General features: G+C 45.8%; 1 protein-coding gene across 16 annotated transcripts in view; it reads left to right on the top strand.

The window, feature by feature from the left end:
- Nucleotides 1-23,975, top strand: part of ptprsa (protein tyrosine phosphatase receptor type Sa) — a 282,965-nt gene that overhangs the window by 158,013 nt on the left and 100,977 nt on the right. For all 16 annotated transcript variants that reach the window (XM_090235173.1, XM_090235172.1, XM_090235167.1 and 13 more), the window contains one exon: nucleotides 13,803-13,991. In XM_090235173.1, coding sequence (XP_090091299.1) covers nucleotides 13,803-13,991 — 189 coding nt within the window. The remainder of the gene's footprint in view (nucleotides 1-13,802; nucleotides 13,992-23,975) is intronic.

Raw genomic sequence — 23,975 nt, 5'->3', positions numbered from 1 at the left:
GCTTTGCTGCGCGTGGCTACATTTGCGCACACGGCACTATCAACCGAGAGTGTTCTCCAAACGGGAAATGGCGTTTCCCTATGTTTACGTCCCCATTTGTGTTGTGATAGAGCGTAGTGTTAGTGTTAGTGTTGTTGTGCGTTCAGAGTAATACTAGTATTTTGAAAATGGTTTGTTTAGCTCTTGTGTTACGGGTGTTTGGTCATATTATACCTATCTATACTTTTAAGGATGTGTTGGTTTTTTGAGGTTATGAGGTGGCGTTTTAAGTTTTTGCCCGCCCCTTTTTTACTGAAGTCATCTCTCACTGCTCAGCAGAGAAAACATCCCTCTGTCCATCTCTCACCCAACCCCATCCTCCCCCTCTCATCCTCACTGAGTGCCTGGGCTGAATTTGTACGCCAAGCCCGACTCCCTCCAGCTCCATCTCTCTCCAGCCCCTCTCAGAAAGTGCCTGGGAGACTGGAATTTACCTTTATTTAACCAGGCAAGTCAATTAAGGATAAATTGTTGTTTACAATGACGGCCTTGCGAGAGGCAAAAGGCCTCCTGTGGGGACAGGGCTGGGATAAAAAAAAAGATAGAGAATGGTTTGGCCAACTCAGTGGACCTGATTGGTTTATTACTTGGTGTAAAGTTTGGCTAAATGGATCCTGTGTCGGCCGCAACTCGACGATCCGGGCTAAATTGAAAGATCAGTGTCTCCGGGATTGGTTTTACAAGGGGATAAGTGCTCAATTGTTTGATTGCCCCTGTGACTCTCTGAGTTGAGATCAGACCTTCTGTTTTTCCTCTCTTCAGTTCAGTGCTCTCTTCTTTCTTTTTAACCCTTCTTTAAGCCGAGTATCTTCCTCTTTGCCTGTCATCTCGTTTTTCCCCCAACCTTATCTGGAGGTGACCAAGCGGATAGACTGTACTGTTACACTCAACCTGCTCTGAAAGGAAAAGGAAAGTGGCGGATAAGGGCGGTTCCCATGGAAACGGGGCTCCATGACGGCCCCTCGGAGGGCCCAGCACATTAACTGTGCTTTTTTTGTATTAGGCTCCCCATTAGCTGCTGCCAAGGCAGCCACTACTTCCTGTGGCCCAAGCAGAAACAACGCAACACATCAATACCTCTCACAAAGACAAGCAGCGATGCGGTCAATCTCTCCTCTTACTATTGAGCCAGGAGAGATTGACATGCGTGTTCGTGATATTAGCCCCCGGTGCATATTTAAGGGCCAGCTGTGCTGCTCTGTTGTGGGACAACTGTAATTTGCCTATGTCCTTCTTTACACCACTTGACAATATAACTGGGCGGTAGTCCAGGTGGGATAAAACTAGGTCCTGTAGGACTTGTCTGGTTGATTGTGATGTCAAGAAAGCAAAGCAGCGCTTTATCACGGACAGACCTCTCCCCATCTTAATAACCAGTTTACAATCTACGGTTACACCAAGCAGGTTAGTCTCCTCCACTTGCTCATTTTCCACATTATTCATTACTAGATTTAGATGAGGGTTTAGTAAATAATTTGTCCCAAATATAATGCTTTTAGTTTTTATATATTTAGGACTAGCTTATTACTAGCCACCCATTCTAAAACTGACTTCATGTCACGTCCTGACCCTAGTTCCTTTTTTATGTCTCTGTTTTAGTTTGGCCAGGGCGTGAGTTGGGGTGGGCATTTGATGTTTTTGTTCTATGTTTTGTATTTCTGCTTTTGGCCTGGTATGGTTCCCAATCAGAGGCAGCTGTCAATCGTTGTCTCTGATTGAGAACCATACTTAGGTAGCCTGTGTTCCCACTATGACTGTTCGTTTATCGTTTTGTTGTTTTTGTTCGTGTATTCACTCTGGAGTAAAAGTATTATGGATATGTACCACGCTGCACTTTGGTCCTCCTCTCCTTCCACCAACGAAAACCGTTACACTGCAGCTCTTTGTTAAGGGATGCAGTGGTTCTTACTTAGCCATCTGATTCAATGAAGGATGGAGCCGAGTTCGCCTTTTGGCCCAAAATGTAATTTGAGGTACTCCAAAGCTTTTTAGTATCATCCTAGTACAGTTTATTTGTCTTTAGTCAAATGATTTAACATTATATCAACCATTTCACACATATAATCCAGATACTGGCTCTCTAGAAACTTCCCACAAGAATAGGCTTTAGGTGAGGCAGGCAAACCTGTTGCCATATTATACTTCAGCAGCATTTGGCATGAGATCCTCTCTAAGCATTACAGGAACGTGATTCCGAATAGATACAGCAACACCTCCCCCATTGGCATTCCTGTCTCTTCTATAGATGTTATAGTGTGTTATAGTTATGGTGTGTTGCTACCACTGTATCATCAAATGAACGATCTGAGTTTGAGATATAGCCTGTATGGAATGTTATCTGATGTTAGTAAGTTATTGATTTCATAAACCTTGTTTCTCAGTTTGCATATGTTAATGTAGGCTATTTTTAGCCCTTTTCAGGGTTGCTTGTTTGTTTTTGGTGCTTTCCTGGGAAGCTTTTTGGAGGTAGACATGACAGTGATATTTACATTTGAGCCCACGGTGGGCTTCCTACTAGGGCAAACAGACTCAGTGCTAATAGTGCAATTCAGGTCCATAGGCAAATGATTACTGCTGACAATAGCTGTCAGATTGACAGATGTATTCAGGGTAGTTAAAGGAACATAAATTAGGTTACTTATATTGACTGCACTACAGTGTCTACGAGAGGTTATATGCCTTTCATGTCCCCTGTTGATGATTATGACAGGGAGGACTGGAGCACTAATAGACCCAGGCCGTCAGGCTTTAACCTCTCTAGGGGGTGTAGGATGGTAGCGTCCCACCTGGCCAACATCCAGTGAAATTGCAGAGCGCCAAATTCAAAAACAGAAATACTCATTATAAAAATGTATAAAACATAAAAGTGTTATACATCAGTTTAAAGATGAACTTCTTGTTAATCCAACCACGGTGTCAGACTTCAAAAACGCTTTACGGCGAAAGCATACCATGCAATTATCTGAGAACAGCGCCCAGCAGACAAATCATTACAAACAGTTACCAGCCAAGTAGAGGAGTTACACAAGTCAGAAATAGCGATAAAATGAATCACTTACCTTTGATGATCTTCATATGGTTGCACTCAGAAGACTCAATAAATGTTTGTTTTGTTCAATAAAGTCCCTCTTTATATCCAAAAACCTCAGTTTTGTTCGTTCGTTTTGCTCAGTAATCCACAGGCTCAAAGGCAGTCACAACAGGCAGACAAAAAATCCTAAAAGTATCAGTAAAGTTCATAGAAACATGTCAAACGATGTTTAAAATCAATCCTCAGGTTGTTTTTAGTCATAATAATCAATAATATTTCAACCGGACAAAAGCTTTGTCAATATAAAAGGAAAACAAGAAAGACACGCTCTTGGTCGCACGCATGAAAAACCTCTGAGACACTGCAGTGTCCACTCATTCAGAGTGGTCTTACTCCCTCATTTTTCAGAATACAAGCCTGAAACAATTTCTAAAGACTGTTGACATCTAGTGGAAGCCATAGGAAGTGCAATTTGAGTCCTAAGTCAATGGAATCTGTATAGGCAGTCAATGGAAAACTACAAACATTTTTCTCAGGTTTTTGCCTGCCATTTCAGTTCTGTTATACTCACAGACATGATTTTAACAGTTTTAGAAACTTTGGAGTGTTTTTCTATCCAAATCTACTAATTATATGCATATCCTAGCTTCTGGGCCTGAGTAGCAGGCAGTTTACTTTGGGCACGCTTTTCATCCGGAGGTGAAAATAGTGCCCCCTACCCTATTGAGGTTAAAACAGGTTGCAATGTTGCTGGATATACATCTTGAGCCCCTGTGGTTAGGTTCAGAACTGTTTCTTTTAAAGAGTGCTGGTTGCACCCATAGCAAGACAAAACTGTCACCAAAGGAGACATTGTTGTTGCAAAGTTCTTTTAGGTACTCATTTAGGGCCACGAGGCAACTGAAACATTCTCGAACCCCTTCGATAGCGCGGGAGAGGGTCAGATATAATTATTTTCTTCCCTGTGCTAACGAGGGTGTTTCAAATGATTTTGTAGTCTTCCCTCAGTTCCTTAGATCACCTAAAGCGAAGGTCTTTACAACCAACGTGCGTGACGGTGTTGCCAATATTTGAGTAGTTGGCCAGAACCGTGGGTAGGAGGAAGTTGATTCGGACACTGGCTCCTGGGTGACAGTGGACCTTAGTCGGTCCACAGACCGTAGGCTGGCCGAAATGTCTCACCATTGAGCTGCCCACAATGACAGTTGCCGTGATGGTTGTGAATGAATAAAGAGGAGCTGGGGGAGGCGGCATGGGCCACCGTCCTCAAGAATAAACACGAGCCACTACCCAGGTGATTGACACAGAGGTCACACCAACTGCCACGTTCTGGCAGAACTGATAGGCCTTCAGTTCCCGCACAGGACGCTGTTTCGCTACACAGGATGTGTGGAGGGGAGTGGGAGAAGGGACGGGTTTCGATATCTCCTTGATAATCTCAGTATTTCGCTCTCATTTCATTTAATTCTCATTACCCCGCTCTGAGAATTCCCATGAAATATACTATATCCTACTACCTACCACAAAAGAGAGACGGAGTGAGTAAGAGAAAAGAGAGTAAAGGAGAAAGGAATGGAGATGCTATCCGGACAGCTTTTCCTTGATTACAGAGCTTCTGTTCGGGAGTGCTGACTCAGCCTGACTGGCTTCATAGTAGCAGCTGTTTAATATTTAAAGAAGCCTCTGCATCCTCCTGCCTTAAAGGGCATGCCGCACGCAACTCACTGTTGCTCTAGCCCTGCCCGCCGCCTCTTCCTCCTCCTCGGCTGGCGCCCGCTCCCTCTGCCAGGCACTGCCGTTGGCACTGGACCATGCAAAATGAACATCTGTTCCCTGAGTGCACTGTTTGCCTTTTCTCTCCGCTCCCTCTGCTCCCTCTTCATCAACTTCGCACTGAGATACTTGTCCGACACTAACCAACGCTCATCCGCATCAGGAGATGAGCGGACTGAACGGAACAGCAGCGTCTTTTCTTACAGAGCCGCTGGATGCTAAATGAGCACGGTGCGGATGGTGGTAATTAAAAGCAATGTTGACTTCTGTTGGGTTTTTTGGTCGTTTTTGAACCGAACGGCTCCGAACAAGTTATATTGGGAAATTTACTGTAAGTGTGGGAGTTAAGGGAAGGGTTTGTTTTTATGGCCTTGTCCTATTTTTTTTTGTTAATTTACTTTGTTGTTGTTTCTGGCATGTGCACTGTTGACTGAGTGAAAGTTAAACCACTGTGGCCAATTCTTCCGTCGAGGACCGGTCTTCCCAGGAAATGATGTTGAAATTGAAGCCTGGCTTCTTTGCTTTTAAAAGGAAGGGACAGCCACATAAATATCTCTTGTGTCCTTTCACTATCGCAAAGGGAATGTCCTCTCTTTCCCTCTGGCCTTTTGTCATTCTGGGCACATCATCTCACGCTTGCCATGTTTTTAAACAATTTATTTATTCAACCGCTCCAACCGCCCTCCCCATGACACCCCTATTGCCTCCCACCCTGTTATTAGATGCTTAATTGCACAAAGCCAATGGCCCTACAGGGAAATGTGGCCAATGTCACCCCCAATCCTTCACAATTATCATTTGACTCATTTTCGGTTTCAAAACCGTTCAGCTGATTGCGCTGTATACAGTTGGGTTGATCGGGGATACAGGCCTCTGCAAGGCGATGGCCCCTGCTGTCTTCTGCTGTCCCTGGAGAGGTTCAGCGGGGAGCTCAAAGCTCTAAGCTCAAATCATGGTTGTTTCGGCTCCGGCTGCAGAATGGGCTTAAAGAGGGCTCTCTGAAAAGGCCTCTCTCTTTCAGGTGAATGAAGTCTTCTCATGCAGCCTCGCTCGTGGGACTCCAAGCTTGCATTGTTGTACGGAGAACGAACAGGCATTATTTGGAATTCCTTTGTTGTATTTCACACTGTTTAAAGCATTCGTTATTGACTGGGGGGGGGGGGGGGGGGTCAACAATTGAACTGAAATTCTACCCCTTGAAACACAGATATAGGTAATAAGGCCAATATTGCAGTAAATAGTTCTGTGTCTTTGGCCTACTAATCGAAAGGAAGTTGTTTAATTGGCGAACCTGCAGGTGTGTCATGCAAGTGAAAGCCCATGCCGTGAGGTGCCCCCTGCCGAATGCAACTTGACTGATCGACGTCGTGTCTCTCAGAGGACAGGCATTTCTTCTAATGGCCCGGCCTCATCTCCTGTCTCCCCTGGAGTTCCCCTGTCTAACCCTGGGCCACTCAGGAACCTGGGCGAGATGGCACGCTGGGCGATGCTTCACTAGTTCAGTGGCTGAAACAGAGTAGAGCTTTTTTTTTCCTCTCTCAAATTTGGTACTGCCACCTCGCAGGCAGGAGATGGGTCGGAGCTGTCCCGGGCAATTACTTCTCTCGTCTTTTGCTGAGGTAGGGAAAGGGGGCGGCCTGCGTTAGCCTGTGTTGGACTCAGCTGTGAAGTGCGGAAGCTGCTGAACATAGCCTCTGGCCCTGAGAGCCTTTGACATAAAGGCTTTTGGCTGTCAGTGCTGGTGGTCAGGCTGTAGTTCTGTATCTCAAAGTGCTGTATGGGGTATAAAGTTCAGCTCAATTGAGGTTGTTGGGAGGAAGAGGAAGTGCGATGAGAGTTCAAAGTAGGGAAATGTGAAGACCTTTGTCACTTCAGTCCACCCTGTTTTCCTGGATTCTCACTTCTCGGGCACCCAATAGCATTCACTGAAACAAGTCCACATTTAGGCTTCAGAAGTGACAAATGTGTAGCCCCAGAGGCTATAGCTGTGGTTGTTATTGGACGTGGCTCTCAGGAAAAAAACCCTGCTACTGGGCTGCCGTTACAGTGGTTGGAACACACTTTGCTTGTGGCAAAGGCTACTTACAGTTTGGCCAGTTGTGATGATAGCTTTACAAGTGCGGCCTAATAAGGTTGTATTCTGGGTTTACAGGGATCTGGACAGTGTCTGTGGAGCACTCACAGCACCGCTTCATACGCCAGAGGAAAGTTATCTTCACAGTGAGGGGACTGTTGAATTGACGAGCACAAGAGCTGAAAAGCTGCTGAGGCCACAGTCCGTCAATCAGAATGGAAGTGTAAACCGCTCTCCTAAAACAGATACACTGTGGCACCCCCTGCGACTGCTATGTTCAAAAAGCTGACCCGACAAAAACTCGTTCAAACTGCCATCTGGAGTGGCTCCAAACTTTTTTCCCACCTCCATTTTGAGATTTGGATGTAAATTCCGCTCTTGGTCCCGCGGCAAGCGTGAAGAATACCAATAGGCGCCGGTCACCTCTCAGAGCATGCAGACTGTGAAAATGCAGTGAGAGGAGAGGAGAGGTTGAGCGCATGCTGCATAATACCCATTATCTACCTGAGATTGGAGTCCAAAGGGGAGCACGACGAAGAGGCCGTGATTAGTTTTCCTACGCTGCTTCCCTCCCCTCTCCCCTTGTGGCGGTCCATGCTGACACAGGCGCAGCCAAAAAACGTCGCTACCCAGGACCCCCTGAAAGACCTGGCTTCCCACTATGCCCGCTTCTGCCATCCCCCTACCGTTCCCCCACAAACAATCTTCAGCCTCACCAGCCGACCCTCTCTCGCTCTCTCTCTCTCTCGCTCTCTCTCTCTCTCTCTCTCTCTCTCCACTGTTCCCCGGCCGCCGAAGACGTGGATGTCGATTAAGGGAGCCCCCCCGCACTTCTCTGATTCAGAGGGGTAGGGTTAAATGCGGAAGACACATTTCAGTTGAAGGCATTCAGTTGTACAACTGACTAGGTATCCCCCTTTCCCCTTCCCCTTTCTTTCTTTCTCGCTCTCTAAATTGAATTACATGAAATTATAATTGCTTTATTGGCATTATGTAACAAAGTACATATTGCCACAGCGTACTTTGGAAATTAGGTTATTAATTTGCAATATAATGAAAATAACAACAATAGTGATCAAGATTGTCAACGGGACAACCAGTAACAACAATAATCAAGTGTAAAGGACTGTGTGCCTGTGTCCTAGCTAGCTAGCAGCTTCAATGGCAGTGGGCACGGCATGTAGTAAGTGACGCAGAGTGAGCCCAGCATGTAGTGGGAGCGGCATGTAGTAAGTGACTCAGAGTGAGCCCAGCATGTAGTGGGAGCGGCATGTAGTAAGTGACGCAGAGTGAGCCCAGCATGTAGTGGGAGCGGCATGTAGTAAGTGACGCAGAGTGAGCCCAGCATGTAGTGGGAGCGGCATGTAGTAAGTGACTCAGAGTGAGCCCAGCATGTAGTGGGAGCGGCATTTCAACTTAGCTAGCTAGCCTGATTAAGATTGCACTTTCAACTCACACTCTGTCAATCTTGTGTTGATCTTCAGTTGTCCATCTCCGGAGTCCGAACAGCTGGGGCTGCAGAATAGTTAAATGTCTATTTATTCAAAGGCTATGGTAATACTGAGGCTTTTCTCTCTCTCTCTCTCTCTCTCTCTCTCTTTCTCTCTCTCTCTCTCTCTCTCTCTCTCTCTCTCTCTCTCTCTCTCTCTCTCTCTCTCTCTCTCTCTCTCTCTCAATTTTCAATTCAATTCAATTCACTTTATTGGCATGACGTAACAATGTACATATTGCCAAAGCTTATTTTGGATATTTACAAACTAAAAATAAATTAAAATGAGAATCAAAATTGTCAACGGGACAACAGTAACAACAATAACCAAGGGTCAAAATAACCATACATTCAACAATAATAATAAGCATACAGTAGAGTACATGTGCAGGTTGACTGGTCTGTCAGACACTGTCCCTCAACTTATGGCAGGCAGTAATGTAGTGCGCTACCAACCCAATGGGTTTTTATTTTGTAAATATCCAAAATAAGCTTTGGCAATATGTACATTGTTACGTCATGCCAATAAAGTGAATTTAATCTCTGTGTCCTCCCCCAACAGGACGGGTAGCCTATCCTCATCAGAGAGGTCTTTGAAACCTTGAATAAGGGTTTCAAATTTGGGAAAATGACACTCTCTAATTGTTTTATATTTTTGACATTTTGTCAGGAAATGCAACTCTGTCTCAGGTTCTGCTGTTGTGCAGTGGTTGCGCAGCCTTTCCTCTACAGGGAGCCAGGTTCTGCTGTTGTGCAGTGGTTGCACAGCCTTTCCTCAACAGGGAGCCAGGTTTTCCTGTGTCTACCCTTCTCAATGGCAAGGCTGTGCTCACTGAGCCTGTACTTTGTCAAGGTTTTTCTAAGGTTTTGATCAGTAACCATGATCAAATATTTAGCCACGGTGTACTGTCGATTTAGGGCCAGATAGCACTGGATTTTGCTTTGTGCTTGTGTTTGTGTTTCCCAATAAGCAATATAGTTTTGTTTTGACTGTGTTGTAGTTTGGTTTATCCTGATTGATTGGATGTTCTGGTAGAACAAGTTTGTGAACTCAGGACCAGCTGGATGAGGGGACTCTTGTCTTTGCTCAGTAATGATATGAGGGGGTCACTGTATTTTAGAGGTTTCCAAAACTGAATTGCTCATTTTTGAGTTTGTATTATTTGTGGATATTGGCCTAATTCTGCCCTGCATGCATCGTTTTGTAGTTTTCCTCTGGACATGTCGGAGAATCTTACAGAACTCTGCATGCAGGGTTTCAATGGGGTGTTTGTCCCATTTGATGAAATCTTGTTTTGCAAGTGGACTCCTCTCTCTCTCTCTCTCTCTCTCTCTCTCTCTCTCTCTCTCTCTCTGTGTGTGTGTGTGTGTGTGTCTCTGCAGCCCCAGCACTCATCCCTCCCTCTCCCTCTCTACCCTCTCTCCCTCCACAGTCTCTCTGTGATATTAATGTACAGCCTTTTCTAAAGCCCCATTGCTGGCTGTGGCGAGGGGTAATCAGTTAACCTGATTATGCCACTGATGAAATTAAATCATTTCGGTAAGTGAAAATAATAATATGAGTAATAAGTGCGGGGGAGGGAGGTTCACCGATGACATTCGCTGCAGTCCCCTGGCTTACGATTGGGAAAGTGTTGTTTTTTTCCCCCCAACCCCTTTCGGGATGGTAATAGATGGAGCTTTGATGCCAGCCTATCAGAAAGGGTGACATCGTTTGCTTCAATAGCTACTCTATCAAGTTGCATTTTACACCCTTGTCCGCTCTGATTCACAAGTCCAGGTCAGGAGAAGTGGAATGATTTGAGTGTAAATGGTGGGTGTAAAAACTCCATCTCAAGATGACCGTCTCGTGTGGGCCGTAGCTCGCAGAAGACGAGAAGGGGGACATGACAGCAGGCGCGAGTCCACAGATGTCGTGTCGTCATGCGGTTGCTAAGCTTTACCTATCAGATTAAAGGCTTTGCACCTGTCTCTTGCGTAATAACATTCAAGAGCGCAGCACAATTAAAGACAATTACAGATAATGAGCGCCATCCCTGCTTTGCGCCGCCACTTTGCGGGTCCTCAGCCAGCTGTTGGATGGCGTAGATAACATATGTAATCCAACATTGCGATCGTCATAATGACACCATTTTCAGACGCACAGCCTCCAAGGATGGCCAGGGTCAGACTAAGCTGCCCAGATACCAATTCCTCTGCAAGAGCACCAAAACGTAATTGCAAGGCACTGCCAATTTCAAGCATCAATGGGACACGTGTTTTCTAAAAGCGACAGTAAACAAAAGCCCTCTACAAATATGGGGGCGACAACTGGTTTGCATGCTGGGTAAAGTATGCTTTCAACGTCCCCCCTCTCCTGCGAAAGCCAATGTAACCGCTGAGTGATCAGAGATGTTTTTAGTGTAATGGACAAGGTTTGTTTGAAATCTCTCCAATTAAGGATAGGTGTGGGGGTTAGTGCATTAGCCATAGCCCTAAAACAAAAACAGGCACGGCAGGGCTGCGGAGCTGACCCGGGCGGGGGTGTACTTGCTACCTGTGTAAAAAATCCAGTCGCTTCGTGGCTGACGAACGCATGATGATGAGCGTTCGGACACCCTTCTGGCGAATTAAACAATGGCTTTGTGCAACTGACCGATCGGGTCGCAGCAGGGCTGATTTGATTTGTTCCGGAGAGTTGCCATTGCGGAGAACACCAGTCATACACAAATATAATCGATGCCAGTCCTAGGACGCCCCCAGGGAAACTCTGGGTACAATCAACTCTCGTCATTGTCTGCTCTCCCTCTCTCGCTCTCTCTCTCTCTCTCTCTCTCTCTCTGTCTTTTCCTTTCCCTCTCTCAGGCTGGCTGACCCTGAACTAACATTCTTTTTTTTTAAACAGTGATTTATTTATTCTTGCATGGCAGGTTCTATCGGCAGGGGAGATTGTATCCACCACCAATCCCGGGGAAGCTAATAGCTTCCGCATGGTATTTACCAAGGAGGGAGATTTTTCGGCTGCTGTCTCCGAAACTGGGAACGGCGGGTAATGATAGTGTAATTGCTCTGTGATTCCTCCACCCCGGTACTTGTTGTTGTCCGACTGCTCGTTCGTTCCGTTTACCCACCATCCGCCACTCCGAGCTCCTCTCGACATCTCTGCACTGATCCCTGCGTCACCCGCCCAATTGAATTATACTCAAAACCAAATTACTCGTTGTGTGTTTCTTGTGGCTTCATTTACTACTAGATGTGGTTCGAGGAGTCGCTCCCCCACTTCCAGGCCGTTGAGGCGAACTCAATGTGATATAAAGCGTGGATGGATGCTCAACGTCAGACATCTCCGAGAGCCTCCTGGAGAAGCGGGACAGCATAGCCTGCCTCTTGTGGGGGAAAACACAGGTCTGTCCTGCCAGTATAACCGGAGGGGGTAGCGTAGTCCCACAACTCTTAACGCGTCTAACGCATAGTACATTGATGTCACAGAGGGACTAGTAGAGAGCGAGAGAGTAAGGGAGACTCACACAGCTCTGTCCCATCTTCAAGTGTGGGATGAAATACAGGCTCGCTGTAGCGTTCAGCCCTCAGGGGAATCGCAGTACAAAGAGATCATACATCAGCATTCGTTAATAATCAATGGGGAGGATTTGGCATGGAGCCTAAAACAGCACAAATGCCTCTCATTCTTTTGAACCAAATACTGAAATATTTAGTCTTCTCTGCTGGTGTCAGTACCCATGCTTGGAAGTCTGTGAGGGGGCCTTCTTTAGAGGCCTCTCGCTCATGCTTTCTCTCTCTGTCTGTTTCTCACTCATCTTCGCTCTCTTTCTCTCCAACCTCGCTTTTTTTTCTCTCATTCTCTCTCTTCCTCTCAGATAATCTCTCTCTCTCTCTCTTATTCACCCGGGATAGCTGCTTACCCCTGCTTGTACCACTCTTCTCCGTGACTCAAACTAAACTGACTGGCCTTATTTCCTCAATCAAGCGGTCTCCAGGAGTTGACATGCCCGTCATGATGTCTGGCAGTTCATGTGAGGTCATTGTCCGTACTCTGAAGATAAGAGATGACCTCTGCTGTAAGGTTGACCCTGTTTTTCCTTCACAGCTGGCTCAGTAGCCGGAGGCGTCTGATGCATATTACACTGCAGGGGGTAGTCCCAGGTTCTCAATGCCCAACCGTGAGTCACGACTCAGCTCTTCTGAGTAGAGGTCAGGCATGAAGACGCTCCAGAGCCCATGTCCAGAAGACAATGGGAGATTCCCCATTCTAATAACACTTAGCATTAAATGCACTGCTAGTTGTGAACCTCTTAACTAGCCCCTCATTGCTTGATAGCGCTAAATTGGTTCAGCGTGCATGACCAAGTACAACAGTAATTGCTAAATTGCCACAGTGTAAAACAACTGAATGGCTAATTAGCCTTCTAGTGCTGTATGTGTTCCCTCCCTGTTCGAAAGTGCGCTTTGACTAGCATTACTAGTGTTTGTTTATGGAAAGACCAGTGGTGATAGACAAGGCACTTCTCTAATCGTAGCTGTGTCTTGGAGTGTGGTTGAGGTGGGCTTGGTGGTACACAACGGGCACAAGCTGTTGTTTATATTTGTTTGAATACTCACTCACAGGTACTTGAAATTCAGGCTGGGTATTCTGTATTCTAATTGGTCAGCTGTGTTTGTGTGGGTTGCCACGCCTCCTCAGATTGGCTCAGCCCAATATACCCATTTAGAATGAGGAAGTAGGAGGCTGTTTCTGGGATTACAAAACATTTGCCGATCAGGTTTGCTTTTTCCCTCCTCGGGAGACGGGTTCCAGTGTCTCCCGTCCCCTGGTGAGTAAGGCCGGGACTTCTTGGGCCTCAGAGGAGTGTCGTTTTGTGGGTTTATGATCCCAATATGCTCTACTGGTTTATCGGAGTTGATCTGTCTCTGCGCCGAGCGTAATCCCAAACTCTAGAGGTGTAGCTGTCTGCCGTTGTTCAGATTAGGATATTCGGTGACTGAATGGCCACTGTCCTTTAGGCCTGTGATAAAGCATATTAGAGGATACAGTTAGGGTACTGATCTGTCATCAGGTTATACAATCATGATATTTAAGGAGTATTGCTTTTTACAATTATTTTATGCTATTTTCTTCCCTATGTGTAAGTAGAGGTATGTGGATAAAGCTGTGTTAGAATAAGTACAGTGATCACTCTGGTGACTCTCACAGAACACAGCCTCCATTTGAATTAGTCACATTAAAGCAGGATGTGTATTGCTTTAACCAACTACCTAAGAGTGTTGATGAACGATAGCCATTTAGGTACTCTTGATTAGACTCACTGTGGAGTCGTGCTACTGCAGTAGCGATGTAGCTAGTCAATTAATTTCACCGGTATACATAACCATGTCGCTTTCCTTTGTCCCCTCTACAGAGGACTTGCTCCCGACAGGATTCCCCAACATAGACATGGGTCCCCAGCTCAAAGTGGTGGAGCGCACACGGACGGCCACCATGCTTTGTGCTGCCAGCGGCAACCCTGATCCAGAAATCACCTGGTTCAAGGACTTCCTGCCCATAGACCCCAACGCAAGTAACGGGCGAATCAAACAGCTGCGCTCAGGTAAGGAAGTGATGCACTTTTTGCTTGACTTTCTATGTCCTGTTGCTTAGCTACACCTTCAGCTGCCCCGATTGATTTTGAAGGATTTTGAAATGGTACAAAAAAAGTGAGTGCACACGATTCAGTTTGTGAACGCTATAGCTTAGCCCTGAAACGTTATGATTGATACGCGATGACTGGCAGGATGATTTTGGGCTTGATACTGTTCAATACCTCTGATCGAGGGCAGGACTCACTCAAAAAGGATTCACTAGGACTCAGAAATGTGTCACAGAGAGAGAAAGAGAGGCTTGGTCTAGATGTTACCACCACAATATTGTAAGAGGTGCCGCCGTTGATTAAACTTTATTGAGAGACCCAGTAAATAAAAAGTATAATTATATACCTAATTAAATGACAGCCCAAGAGAGGCCCCAGGCAACAGGGGGTAGATATTGGGGGTCGATGATTTGTCACCATCAGAAAAATCCAGTGCATCCCATTTGATTTGCAGCTGCTAATGTAAAAGGGTGAACAACACTAAATAAAGAGTCTGATGCAATCGAGTTCTTGCCCTATTTATGATCCCTGCGAACTACGCACAAAAACACTTGATTTGTATCCACTTTTAAGGCTGGCTAGATATGACCGAAATAGAAAATTGCAGTTTTTATGGACCTTTGACTCTTGGAAATGTAGCAAACAACAAATGCCTGTTTTCTATGACCTTTGGCCCGCCAGAAGTTGTAGCTGAAAATATACACTTCAATTTCACCACAAGAAATCCCATGGTGTCAAACGAAAGTGTTAGCTCACTTAGATGATGTTGTACAACTTTCCGAGTGCTCCGTGTCCTGGTGTTAGTGGACAGGGTTTACCCTGTGGGGGTATCAGGAGCTCTCCGAGTGCTTTGGAGTGCCGAGGTTGTGTGCAAAATGCTCTTGACTTCCCTATCTGAGGACAGCAATCCACTGTAGGGGATTCCTAGGAAGCACGTTTTTTTCCCTTAACTTATGTTAATGTTTAGGATCTAGAGCTCATTTTAGCACACAGTCAGGGCTCTCCCTGGGCTCTAACCATAGGAGGCACATTCATTTTTCGATTGTACGGACAACCATGCATACTGAAACATGATTAGGCTTGACATCCTGAGATGTTTGTGTGTTTGTACCTTTTTGCTCATAGTGAGGCTCAAAGAGTTTCAGAGAAAGGTGGGTGCGGTGGGTTAGTACAGTATTTTCGTCTCGTGAGCTGTCTGATATATACACCTCTACCCCGTGTTTGCGTCTCTCACTTGTCTCTCTGTTTCACAATGTCTTTACTTTTCTCTGCACGTCTGCTTTTTGCACCCAGAGCGGATTGCCTCGCTGTATCTCTGTGTGTGTTGTGTCTTGTCTGTCTGTTGAAACGATGACGTGTCACTCCGAACACACATCATGCAGACTTCAACAACCTCCATTTGACCTTCAGCTAACCCACAACAGTTCTCACAACTAAACAATAACAATAACAATAACAAAACGGGACAGCAAAATAACTAATTCAACCAAATAACTAATTCTCTAACCTGAAGTTGAACTCTATTCGATGATTAAAGTGTCTAAAATGTAAAAATGTACTTCCAATTTTATAAACACATACAAATACATTGGTTAATACTTTGTCCCTGATATGCATCACAGATGTTTTACCTCCTGGCATTTTACAATGAATAAGGCATTTGGCAAATTACATTTTGTCAAGTAACAGTAATAAAGCCAGAAGAATGAAATAAAGTGTAATTAAATACAATTTTAACATTTTAGATTTTAAGTACGGCAGTTTTACACACAAGTAAAGAAGTGCTACATTTACTCAATGCTAACATCTTCACTACCTGAACGCCTGTGTGAATATGACATTTTGTGTGAAAAATGTCGTGTAATATTTGCCTTCTCGGGTTATATAAACCCACCTAAACAGTGTCATTCCAGAACTCTATCTGGTACTACTCCCGGAGTAAAACCAAACCGTAAAATAAATTGTTCTGTTTTTCCTTCTTTCTGTTTGTTTTTCTGTTCCCCTTATAATTTCCAGAAGCCTTTGGTAAGTGTCTAAGTCCACAAGCCCCCCCCCCCCCCCCCCACTGTCCCCGAAGCAGATGGCATTTTAACTACTTTTAAAATGCATGCCCCACGTCCTCTCCCCCACCTTCTTCCTCCCCATCTTCTTCCCTCTGTCCTTTTCCTACCCTCCCTTTTTTTTTAAACATAAAAAAAACCTTTTTCTCTATTCCCTCCCACTAATGTGAACCGTCTTTGGCTCCCAGATTTGAGTAGAAAGGTGAAACAAGGACAGGAACCTGGGTGGGGTGTGTGTTTGTGTGTCCCACACACTTCTCACCCTCTACTTAAAAACAATACTATGTTGGCCAAGCTACTCCCACCTCCTCTGTCATATGGTTCTATGTAGGCAGTTTCAAATGCTCTGGCGTAGAAGTTTGACTCGATTATTGAGGTGTAGGACAATGAGATGAGTGTACGAGTATAAAAATATTAAGATGACCTAAAAATCTTAATATTACATTTGTCCCACCAACACACACACACACACACACACACACACACACACACACACACACACACACACACACACACGAGAAAGCACACAGTCGAGGGCTTCAGTGAACCTGTCTAAAAAGGCTTGGAAAGTGTAGTGGTGACGGGGTGAATTTGAGTTATTTCCAGGTTTTGGGGGCGTTGCAGGAGCGTTGTGTGGCGGAACCTTCCAGCCCCCACACTGTGGCCAGCTCGACCTTCCCTTCTGTGCCAAATATTTTCTCAAGAAATACTGTTGCTGCTGCCCAGTACTCCCCCACTGTCTTTTAAAGCTTCGTAGCCCGTTTTTGGGTTGGTTATTTCCACATTTCTACACTACTGATTTTATCAGAGGCCTACGTTTTATATAACTCTATTATATTTTGGGGCAAATTAAAGGGCGTTTCAAATTCATGCCTAGTTGTCTGGTATAAAGGCCTGTTCTAGCGATGGATAGCTTTGGGGCCCGACTCTGTTGAAGACGGCTTGCCGTTGCTACTGCAGACCCCAGTCCACCAGCAAGCTGAATTTATGCTGATGAGCAAAGGCCTGCGCACTCAAACCCCCTCAGCTGCGATCATTTCCAGTCAAGCAGCTGAACTCTCATCTTTAATTCCCCTTTTCAAAAGGAACGGAGCAGACGCTTCAAACGCTCAAGGTAGAAGAAATACTTCAATATTGTTTCTCTCTTGAGGTGTGAGAGATGCGTTTCGGATTCCATCTTTGTTCAGTGAAGTTCGGAGGTTGGTGCTTTTTTTCTCCACCGAGTACGCCATGCCTCTCTCCGTTTGTTTAAAGCCGAGGCATTCATTAACTTTTCGTTTTGGTGCCAGGCATCTCTTCGTCAGTGATATATGGGAACGTATCCAGGTGTGTGTACAGCACTCCTGACACTGCCGACAGTGCCCTTGGAGACATGCATTTTTAAAAGCCGAGGAAGAAAGCTAGAAAAGTTCCCATGGTGGTTAAACTTCCTCAATAGGGGCTGTCTTTTTTTTTGCCTTTGCGTGATCTGGTTGCTGGTTGGCTGTTGCTGTAGCCACTTGATTTAGCTGCAAGCAGACTTGACCCAGGGGCGATTCTGAGATTGATGTGTCACCCAATGTGGGTTGGGGGTGGGAGGTACTGAGCTTTCAGCAGCTTACTCTTACCCCCGTCCCTCACAAACACACACTACCATCCCAGTATCACATGCCACTGTGTTTACCATGTACAAAGATGGCGATTTTATAGCCAGATAAAAAAACATGAGCTGCATTTGGACGCAGCTCGTGTAGTGTTGAGCCTCTGGAGACAGTGCTGACTGCTGTGCTGGCAGAGCTGTGATATTTGCATGCAGAATCCCCGAGGTGAGTTCCTCTGGAGGTGTGAAGGAGGCCTGACATTTCTCTCCCGTCCCCATGGCTCCTGACCCCAGGCCCTCGCTGGCCTTGTCAGGCCGGGCAGATTAGCGAGAGAGAAGCGAGGGAGGGAAAGAGGGAGCGAGAGTAACGTGGGGTGCGTACATATTCTTCAAGAATGAGGTCTCTATTCAGTCTCTTTGAAGCAATGGTTTGGCATATGACAGGTTTGGCCCTAAGATACTGGACGATTCGACGCTACAAGCCTGCTGTGGACTTTTTTCTACACACACACACACACACACGTGCACATACAAATTCTGAAATACTAATGTGCATATACACACATCATAGACACAAATGGTGGGCAAGCACAGATGCACTAAACATCACAGAACATCGTCCAGGGGCAGGGATAGAACAGTAGGAGCTGGCATGATTCAGTCAGACAGATGTACAGATGTGGTGGCGACCAGGTGTTGTAACATCCAGGGTGCCAGGAGCCCAGAGGGGTCTCCATGGACACGAAAAGGTCATCCAGACATCCGGGGGGGGTCAAACCCTGGCACTTGGCCAACCAGCCCACTGCACCCCACACCTTTTTCCACTCCACCTAGCCACATCCACAACAATCCTTTTTTTTTTTGTTGCTCCACATGTAGCATTTTACACACACGGTTGGAGGCGTTATGCAGAGTCAATGATGCCACTGCTGGCGATTGCACAGAAGGTCATTGGCCGTTAAGGTACATTTAAGTCACTCTCACCTTAAGCCGATCCAGCCACAGTTCACCGGAGTTTAAAATCAGAGTTTATGACTTGCGTGTATTTACTGTAATAATACAGGTGGATCTGGATTGGTGCCACGCACACCGACTGATTTTCATCGTCCTTAGAGGTAAAGCTCAACCAGAGCCCTTCTGTGTTTTTAATTTACATATGCGTTGGCATTGTAAATGCATAGTTAGTCTCTTGAGCACTGACATTTTAGATTTTTCCTAATTTTCAGAGATTAACAAGTCATTCCTTCACTTAGGCTCTGAGAGAAGGATACATCCTATAGTTAGTCTTTTTTTATTTCCCTGTTTCCTTTCTGCTCCCTTTTCTTTACTTTCAGATTTTGATGTTTCTTTCAGACCAAATCGCTTTAAATCTTCCTATCCCCTCTTTTTTTGACTCAGGATCCACAGTTGACAATCCTTGCTTTACAAACATACTTTATTAACCTTAACCTAACCTAACCAAACCTAACCTTAACCAACCTAACCCTCACCTAACCAAACCTGAACTCGTAACGTCTTACTCCTAACTAAAGTTCTGACTTCACTGGAGAACAAATAAATCCACAAGATTCCTGCTACCCTTAAACTCTAACTCTAACAACTTAACATACCCAAACCCTGTCTCCCTTGTCTGTGTTGTTGGATATCTCTTATATGAGCATTTTAAAAGGATTAAATGTTTTGCCAGATTTTCGAAGAACCTGCAAGTAATATATTTCTGGGACTGGAACATCCACGGAGAATCGAAAACCATGCAAAACATCCAAGCTCAACACTCAAACCTCCCCACTGCTGGAAGAATAAAGGAGCACTCTGTACCCAGAGCAGGAACAGTAGCCTTGAAACAGAAGCCGTTATAAATCATGTCTGTGGTTCCAACATTGCAGTGGCTTCCTTACTGCATAGTCTCGCCTTCTCTGTAGTGACCAGCTATGAAAGACAGAGGATAGTTTTTGTGTCTGTGATTCTAGCTCCCTGTAGTCACACTGGCACACAGGCCATGGCTGTAGTGTCAGCCACAACAGGCTGCATTAACCTTTGACCCCTGCGCGGTGTGCCGCAGGCCTGGGCGCTAAATAGGGCACCTCCGCTGGGCTGGCGCCGCCCTGGTGGCACTCTCAGGGGGTAGCCCAGGGCAGAACACTGTCAGTCTGCTGTTTTGACTCATCCAGAGAGGGAGGGAGATAGAAATACAGGAGAAAGAGGGAGCAAGAGTGGCACGAAAAAGAGGGGAAGAGCATTGAAGAGAAAGGGAAGGTGAAAGTGTGAGAGGAAAAAGAGCAAGGAAAAAAAGAGATTGCACGAGTAAAAAGGGACAACGGCAGAGACTAAAAAGAATAGTATTAGAGTAAGAAAGAAAGACTGAAGTTAGGTTGGCTCTCTTTTCCCACTCACGTCTCTGTTCCAGGGGGACCTACAGTACGTTAGGTAGCAGCTCAGAACCCCAGGAGAGCCACGCTACCCTCCCAATTAGGTGCCAAACCCAATGCTCATTACAGTTCCTATCCTCTGCCCAGCCTCTCTTCTACAGAGTGTGGGTAGTCTAGTAGGAGTAACAGAGCTGTCAACTGTTTGGCTTCCCACCCCAAGGTCATTTTGCTGGGAAAAGGCTTTACGTGATCTTAGCAGGCATGTCGACTTAAGGCCAATCCTATTTCGACTTGCCTTATCAGTGGGAATAGTGGCAATGATAAAACACACACGCCAAGACCCCAAGCTTCTCTCTGAACCCAGGCACTGCATTGTGTTCCCCCCTTAATATGACTGAGGAGAAGAGAGGGAGAGGAGGAGATAAGGGACGAGAGTGTGCCCGCCATACTAAACTCCCTGTTCCTTTGTGAGACCAGCAGTGGGAGGTCTTTCCAGTCCCAATGAATTTGAAATTTCCCTTGTCAAGATACTCTTAAACACAAAGATAATTACGGCCAATTAGCAAGGAACTGGTCGATTCACCAAACAAATAACTCCTGGCTCCTACTAATGTTAATCTTGAACTAAACTGTTGTCTTCTTCGTTTTGTATCTCTTCTTCCAGAGGGTACCCCCATCCGAGGTAAGACTTTAACTAACAACAAAACTGAACCTTAACCTCTAATCTAACCAGACTTAACCACCCCTATTCAATTGAAGTGACTAAACTGAGTGAGCTCCTTCTCCAAAGAAATCAAGCCTTTTTATATGTCCAGCTAACATTCATATTTTGTCCTTTGTGTCTTTGTCTATGTGTGTGTGTGTCTGTGTTTTTCCCTTTTTGTGTTTCATTCCATCCTTAGCGTACTTAATGTGTGTCTGTGTGTGTTCTGTGTTTGCTAACCCCTTCAATGTGAGAACTACCGATGCAATTTCAATCTGGTGTTGGAGTTGGGGGGGTTATTAGGGGTGGTTTGTTTGCTTTTGCCTCTGACATTTCAAACATTTGGAGATGGCGGGGTGGGTTTTTGGGAAGTATTTGTTGATCTTACCAGGCTAATGAATGCTGGGTAAACTGTACCCCCACCCCTCAGCCCTGATATCCTCTCCCGTTGCAGTGGCGGCCCGGGCGATGACCACATTACGTATGTTAATGTTCCGCCCCGCTGCCGCCTCCTTATGAGTCCTGGCAGGAGACGCTCCCGGAATGTCGGAGTAACTCGCATAAATTACGTTTGATTTCCATCCCCTGCTGCAGTGCGGCGCGGCGCGGCTTAGGAACATGAAGTGAAGTACGGGAATAGGCACTGGGCATTTCTAAAATGGCTGTGGCCACTGCATTAAACAGCATACGAGATGCATTGTCCAAACCAAATGATAGGCTATAAGGGAGAGGATGTGACGGCTGAATGGAACACAGGAAATTGTGGGAAAGTATTGCTACCATGGCTGCGGTGACTGATATGGAAGGTCAAAGTCCACATTGGATTATTCCTATACCCTCTGCCATTCTTGATCATCCAGCTGGGCCACACTTGACACACTGCCTCCCAAAGGTTGATCTTTGTACTTTATTGTTTTAAAGTGATCTTAACTGTGTTTGAAATAAAATGGCTTACTTTACAGGGGTAAGCAGGTAGGTAAACATCTAATTTCTCTGTCAGTATTTCACCTCATTTTTGGGGGGGATTGGGCCAATAGTGGCAGGCAGGGATGGGTGTTATTATGATCAACAAGTTCATCTTTTTGTTTGAGGAGTGATACTAGTATTCATCAGTTAAAGATCTTTACCTATCTTTTTATTACCATACATGAGCGAGCCCATAGATAATAAACAAAATCCAACTACACCCCGATCCCCAGTACATGAAGGAGAAATCCTTGAACCAGCAAGCAGAGCCTTGCCCGTAAACCAGCGAACAGCCATATCCACAATGTCTGGCATAAAAAGGCGTGGGGAACAAAAGCGAGCGTGAATTATGAACTTTTCATTTGCATAATGATTAGCGATCCACAACGGACAGTTCCCTCACCATCGGAGCTCCACTGGAAGCTCCACTGCAGCCAGTCCCAGAGACCTGAACTGGGTTGGCGATGGCAGAAGGATAGAGGGAGCGGGTGTCTGTCCTCCTATCCCAGATGATTTATAGGGACACAGGTGGTTTGTGGATGCATCAAAGCAAAAGGGATGGTGGGAACTAGGCAGAACCAAAGGGAGTGGCAAGGGTGGGAAGGGGGATTGACTGTACCACCTGATTTGAGATGTATGAAGTTGGGATCTCTGGATGCTAGCTCCACAGACACCGGTGTCCCTGTAAGCCACAACAGATGCTGTGATACATAGCGGCCACTTGTTTCTTGTTATTTACCCCTGTGTGCGCCCCGAAACTGTGACCAAACTACTGTTAGCACTATTGTCATGCAAGAGTGCCATAGCTGCCCTGAAGAAAAGCAGTGGACTCCCTACCTGCAGTTCATTACAGGTGTGATGAGAGCGTTACAAAACGCCAGATGGATGGTGAAAACAATGGAGTCATGTCTCGGGGTCCTCACATCTAATGACCTTGGGGTGGCGATTGAGAGTGGTCCCAGTGACAGTGAGAGAGGGGGGACAACAGATTTGGACAGAGCTGTCACCTTTCCCTGCTCCTGTTTTCTCAAACAGACTGCTCTGTCTCTCTCTCTCTCTCCAGCACCCTTTGATTTGGGAAAGCACCGTTGTCACTGTTCTTAAACACAGTTGGGAACCTGTTTTTTTCCCAATGGTGTGAATTGATTGTTGTGTTCAAAGGTGTGGCTTTAAACAAATGCAGAGAGGATTATGCAAGAAAAGCAGATGAGAGAGAAGGGAGTTGAAAAGAGAAAAAAGAAGAGGCGAGTACCAGTGGAGAGTGAGAAGGGAGATGAGAAGAATTGGAGGAGAAAACAAATGAGAACGCATGCAAGGAGAGATGAAAAATACAGATTCTCTCTCCTGCGCCACCCTCAGGCCTGGACAAGTTCTGCAGTGGGTGTTAAACCACAGCCAGCCATCTTGTTGATCTCCTAAACAAATCAATCAGGGCCTGCCAGCCCGCACTAATTGAATTACACAAATGGGACTGGGTGGGTACACATGGCCAAGCCTGCGCACGGAGGCAATGGGGTGGGCAGCCTGTGGCCGCGGGCACTTTCTGGAATTAATCATCTGTCTGTGCCAGACCCCTCCCCTACCTTACCCTCCCTCTCTTTCTCTTCCCCCATCTCTCTCTCCTTCGTCATCGCCACCCACTCCTAATAGCCTGGCGTGTATTTGTGTGGCGCACGCCTTGGCAGGCCTCTCATTATCACACCTGCCTTCCTCGACACTGCATCAGATCAGCCTACATCTGCTGTTAACCAGGGGAGCTAGAGCTGTCATGGCTGCCTAAGACCCCCATTGACAACATCTTCTCTGGTGATGATGATATGGTGGGGGTGAGGTGGTTGTCTGTTGGGAGTTGAGAGAGGGGAGTTGAGATAGACCTGTCTTGAAAGGGACGTCCTTGTGGATGAGCCTGGCTATTTGTGGTTATTTGGGAATAGGAGCCTCCCTCTTTTCTCTCTAGCCCCAAGGGCGATGTAGTAGTATCGATATCACCATAGTTGTAGATATCTTATTGCCTCTAGTTTTGACTAGGTGGCTCGTTGAGAACTAGCTAGCTCAATGATAACTAGTTCTGCTGTGATGGACTGACTAATCAGCCATAAACATGCCCATTAGATGTGTGGTATGGCAAGCACGTCCTTTTCCCTAAAGAGATAAAACAAAATAGACGTGCGCCCGGAAGTCTTTATTGTTGTCGTTATTGTTGTGCTTGTGATAAGACTTCACAGCTGGAGAGGGTTCGTGGCGTGCTGAATGTCCTGCGGAGAGAGA

Source organism: Oncorhynchus mykiss, chromosome 5, assembly GCF_057628025.1.
Source record: "Oncorhynchus mykiss isolate SJ-2025 chromosome 5, ASM5762802v1, whole genome shotgun sequence".
NCBI lineage: Eukaryota > Metazoa > Chordata > Actinopteri > Salmoniformes > Salmonidae > Oncorhynchus > Oncorhynchus mykiss.
Note: the sequence above shows the minus strand (reverse complement) of the source record. Positions and strands in the feature narration are given on the sequence as shown.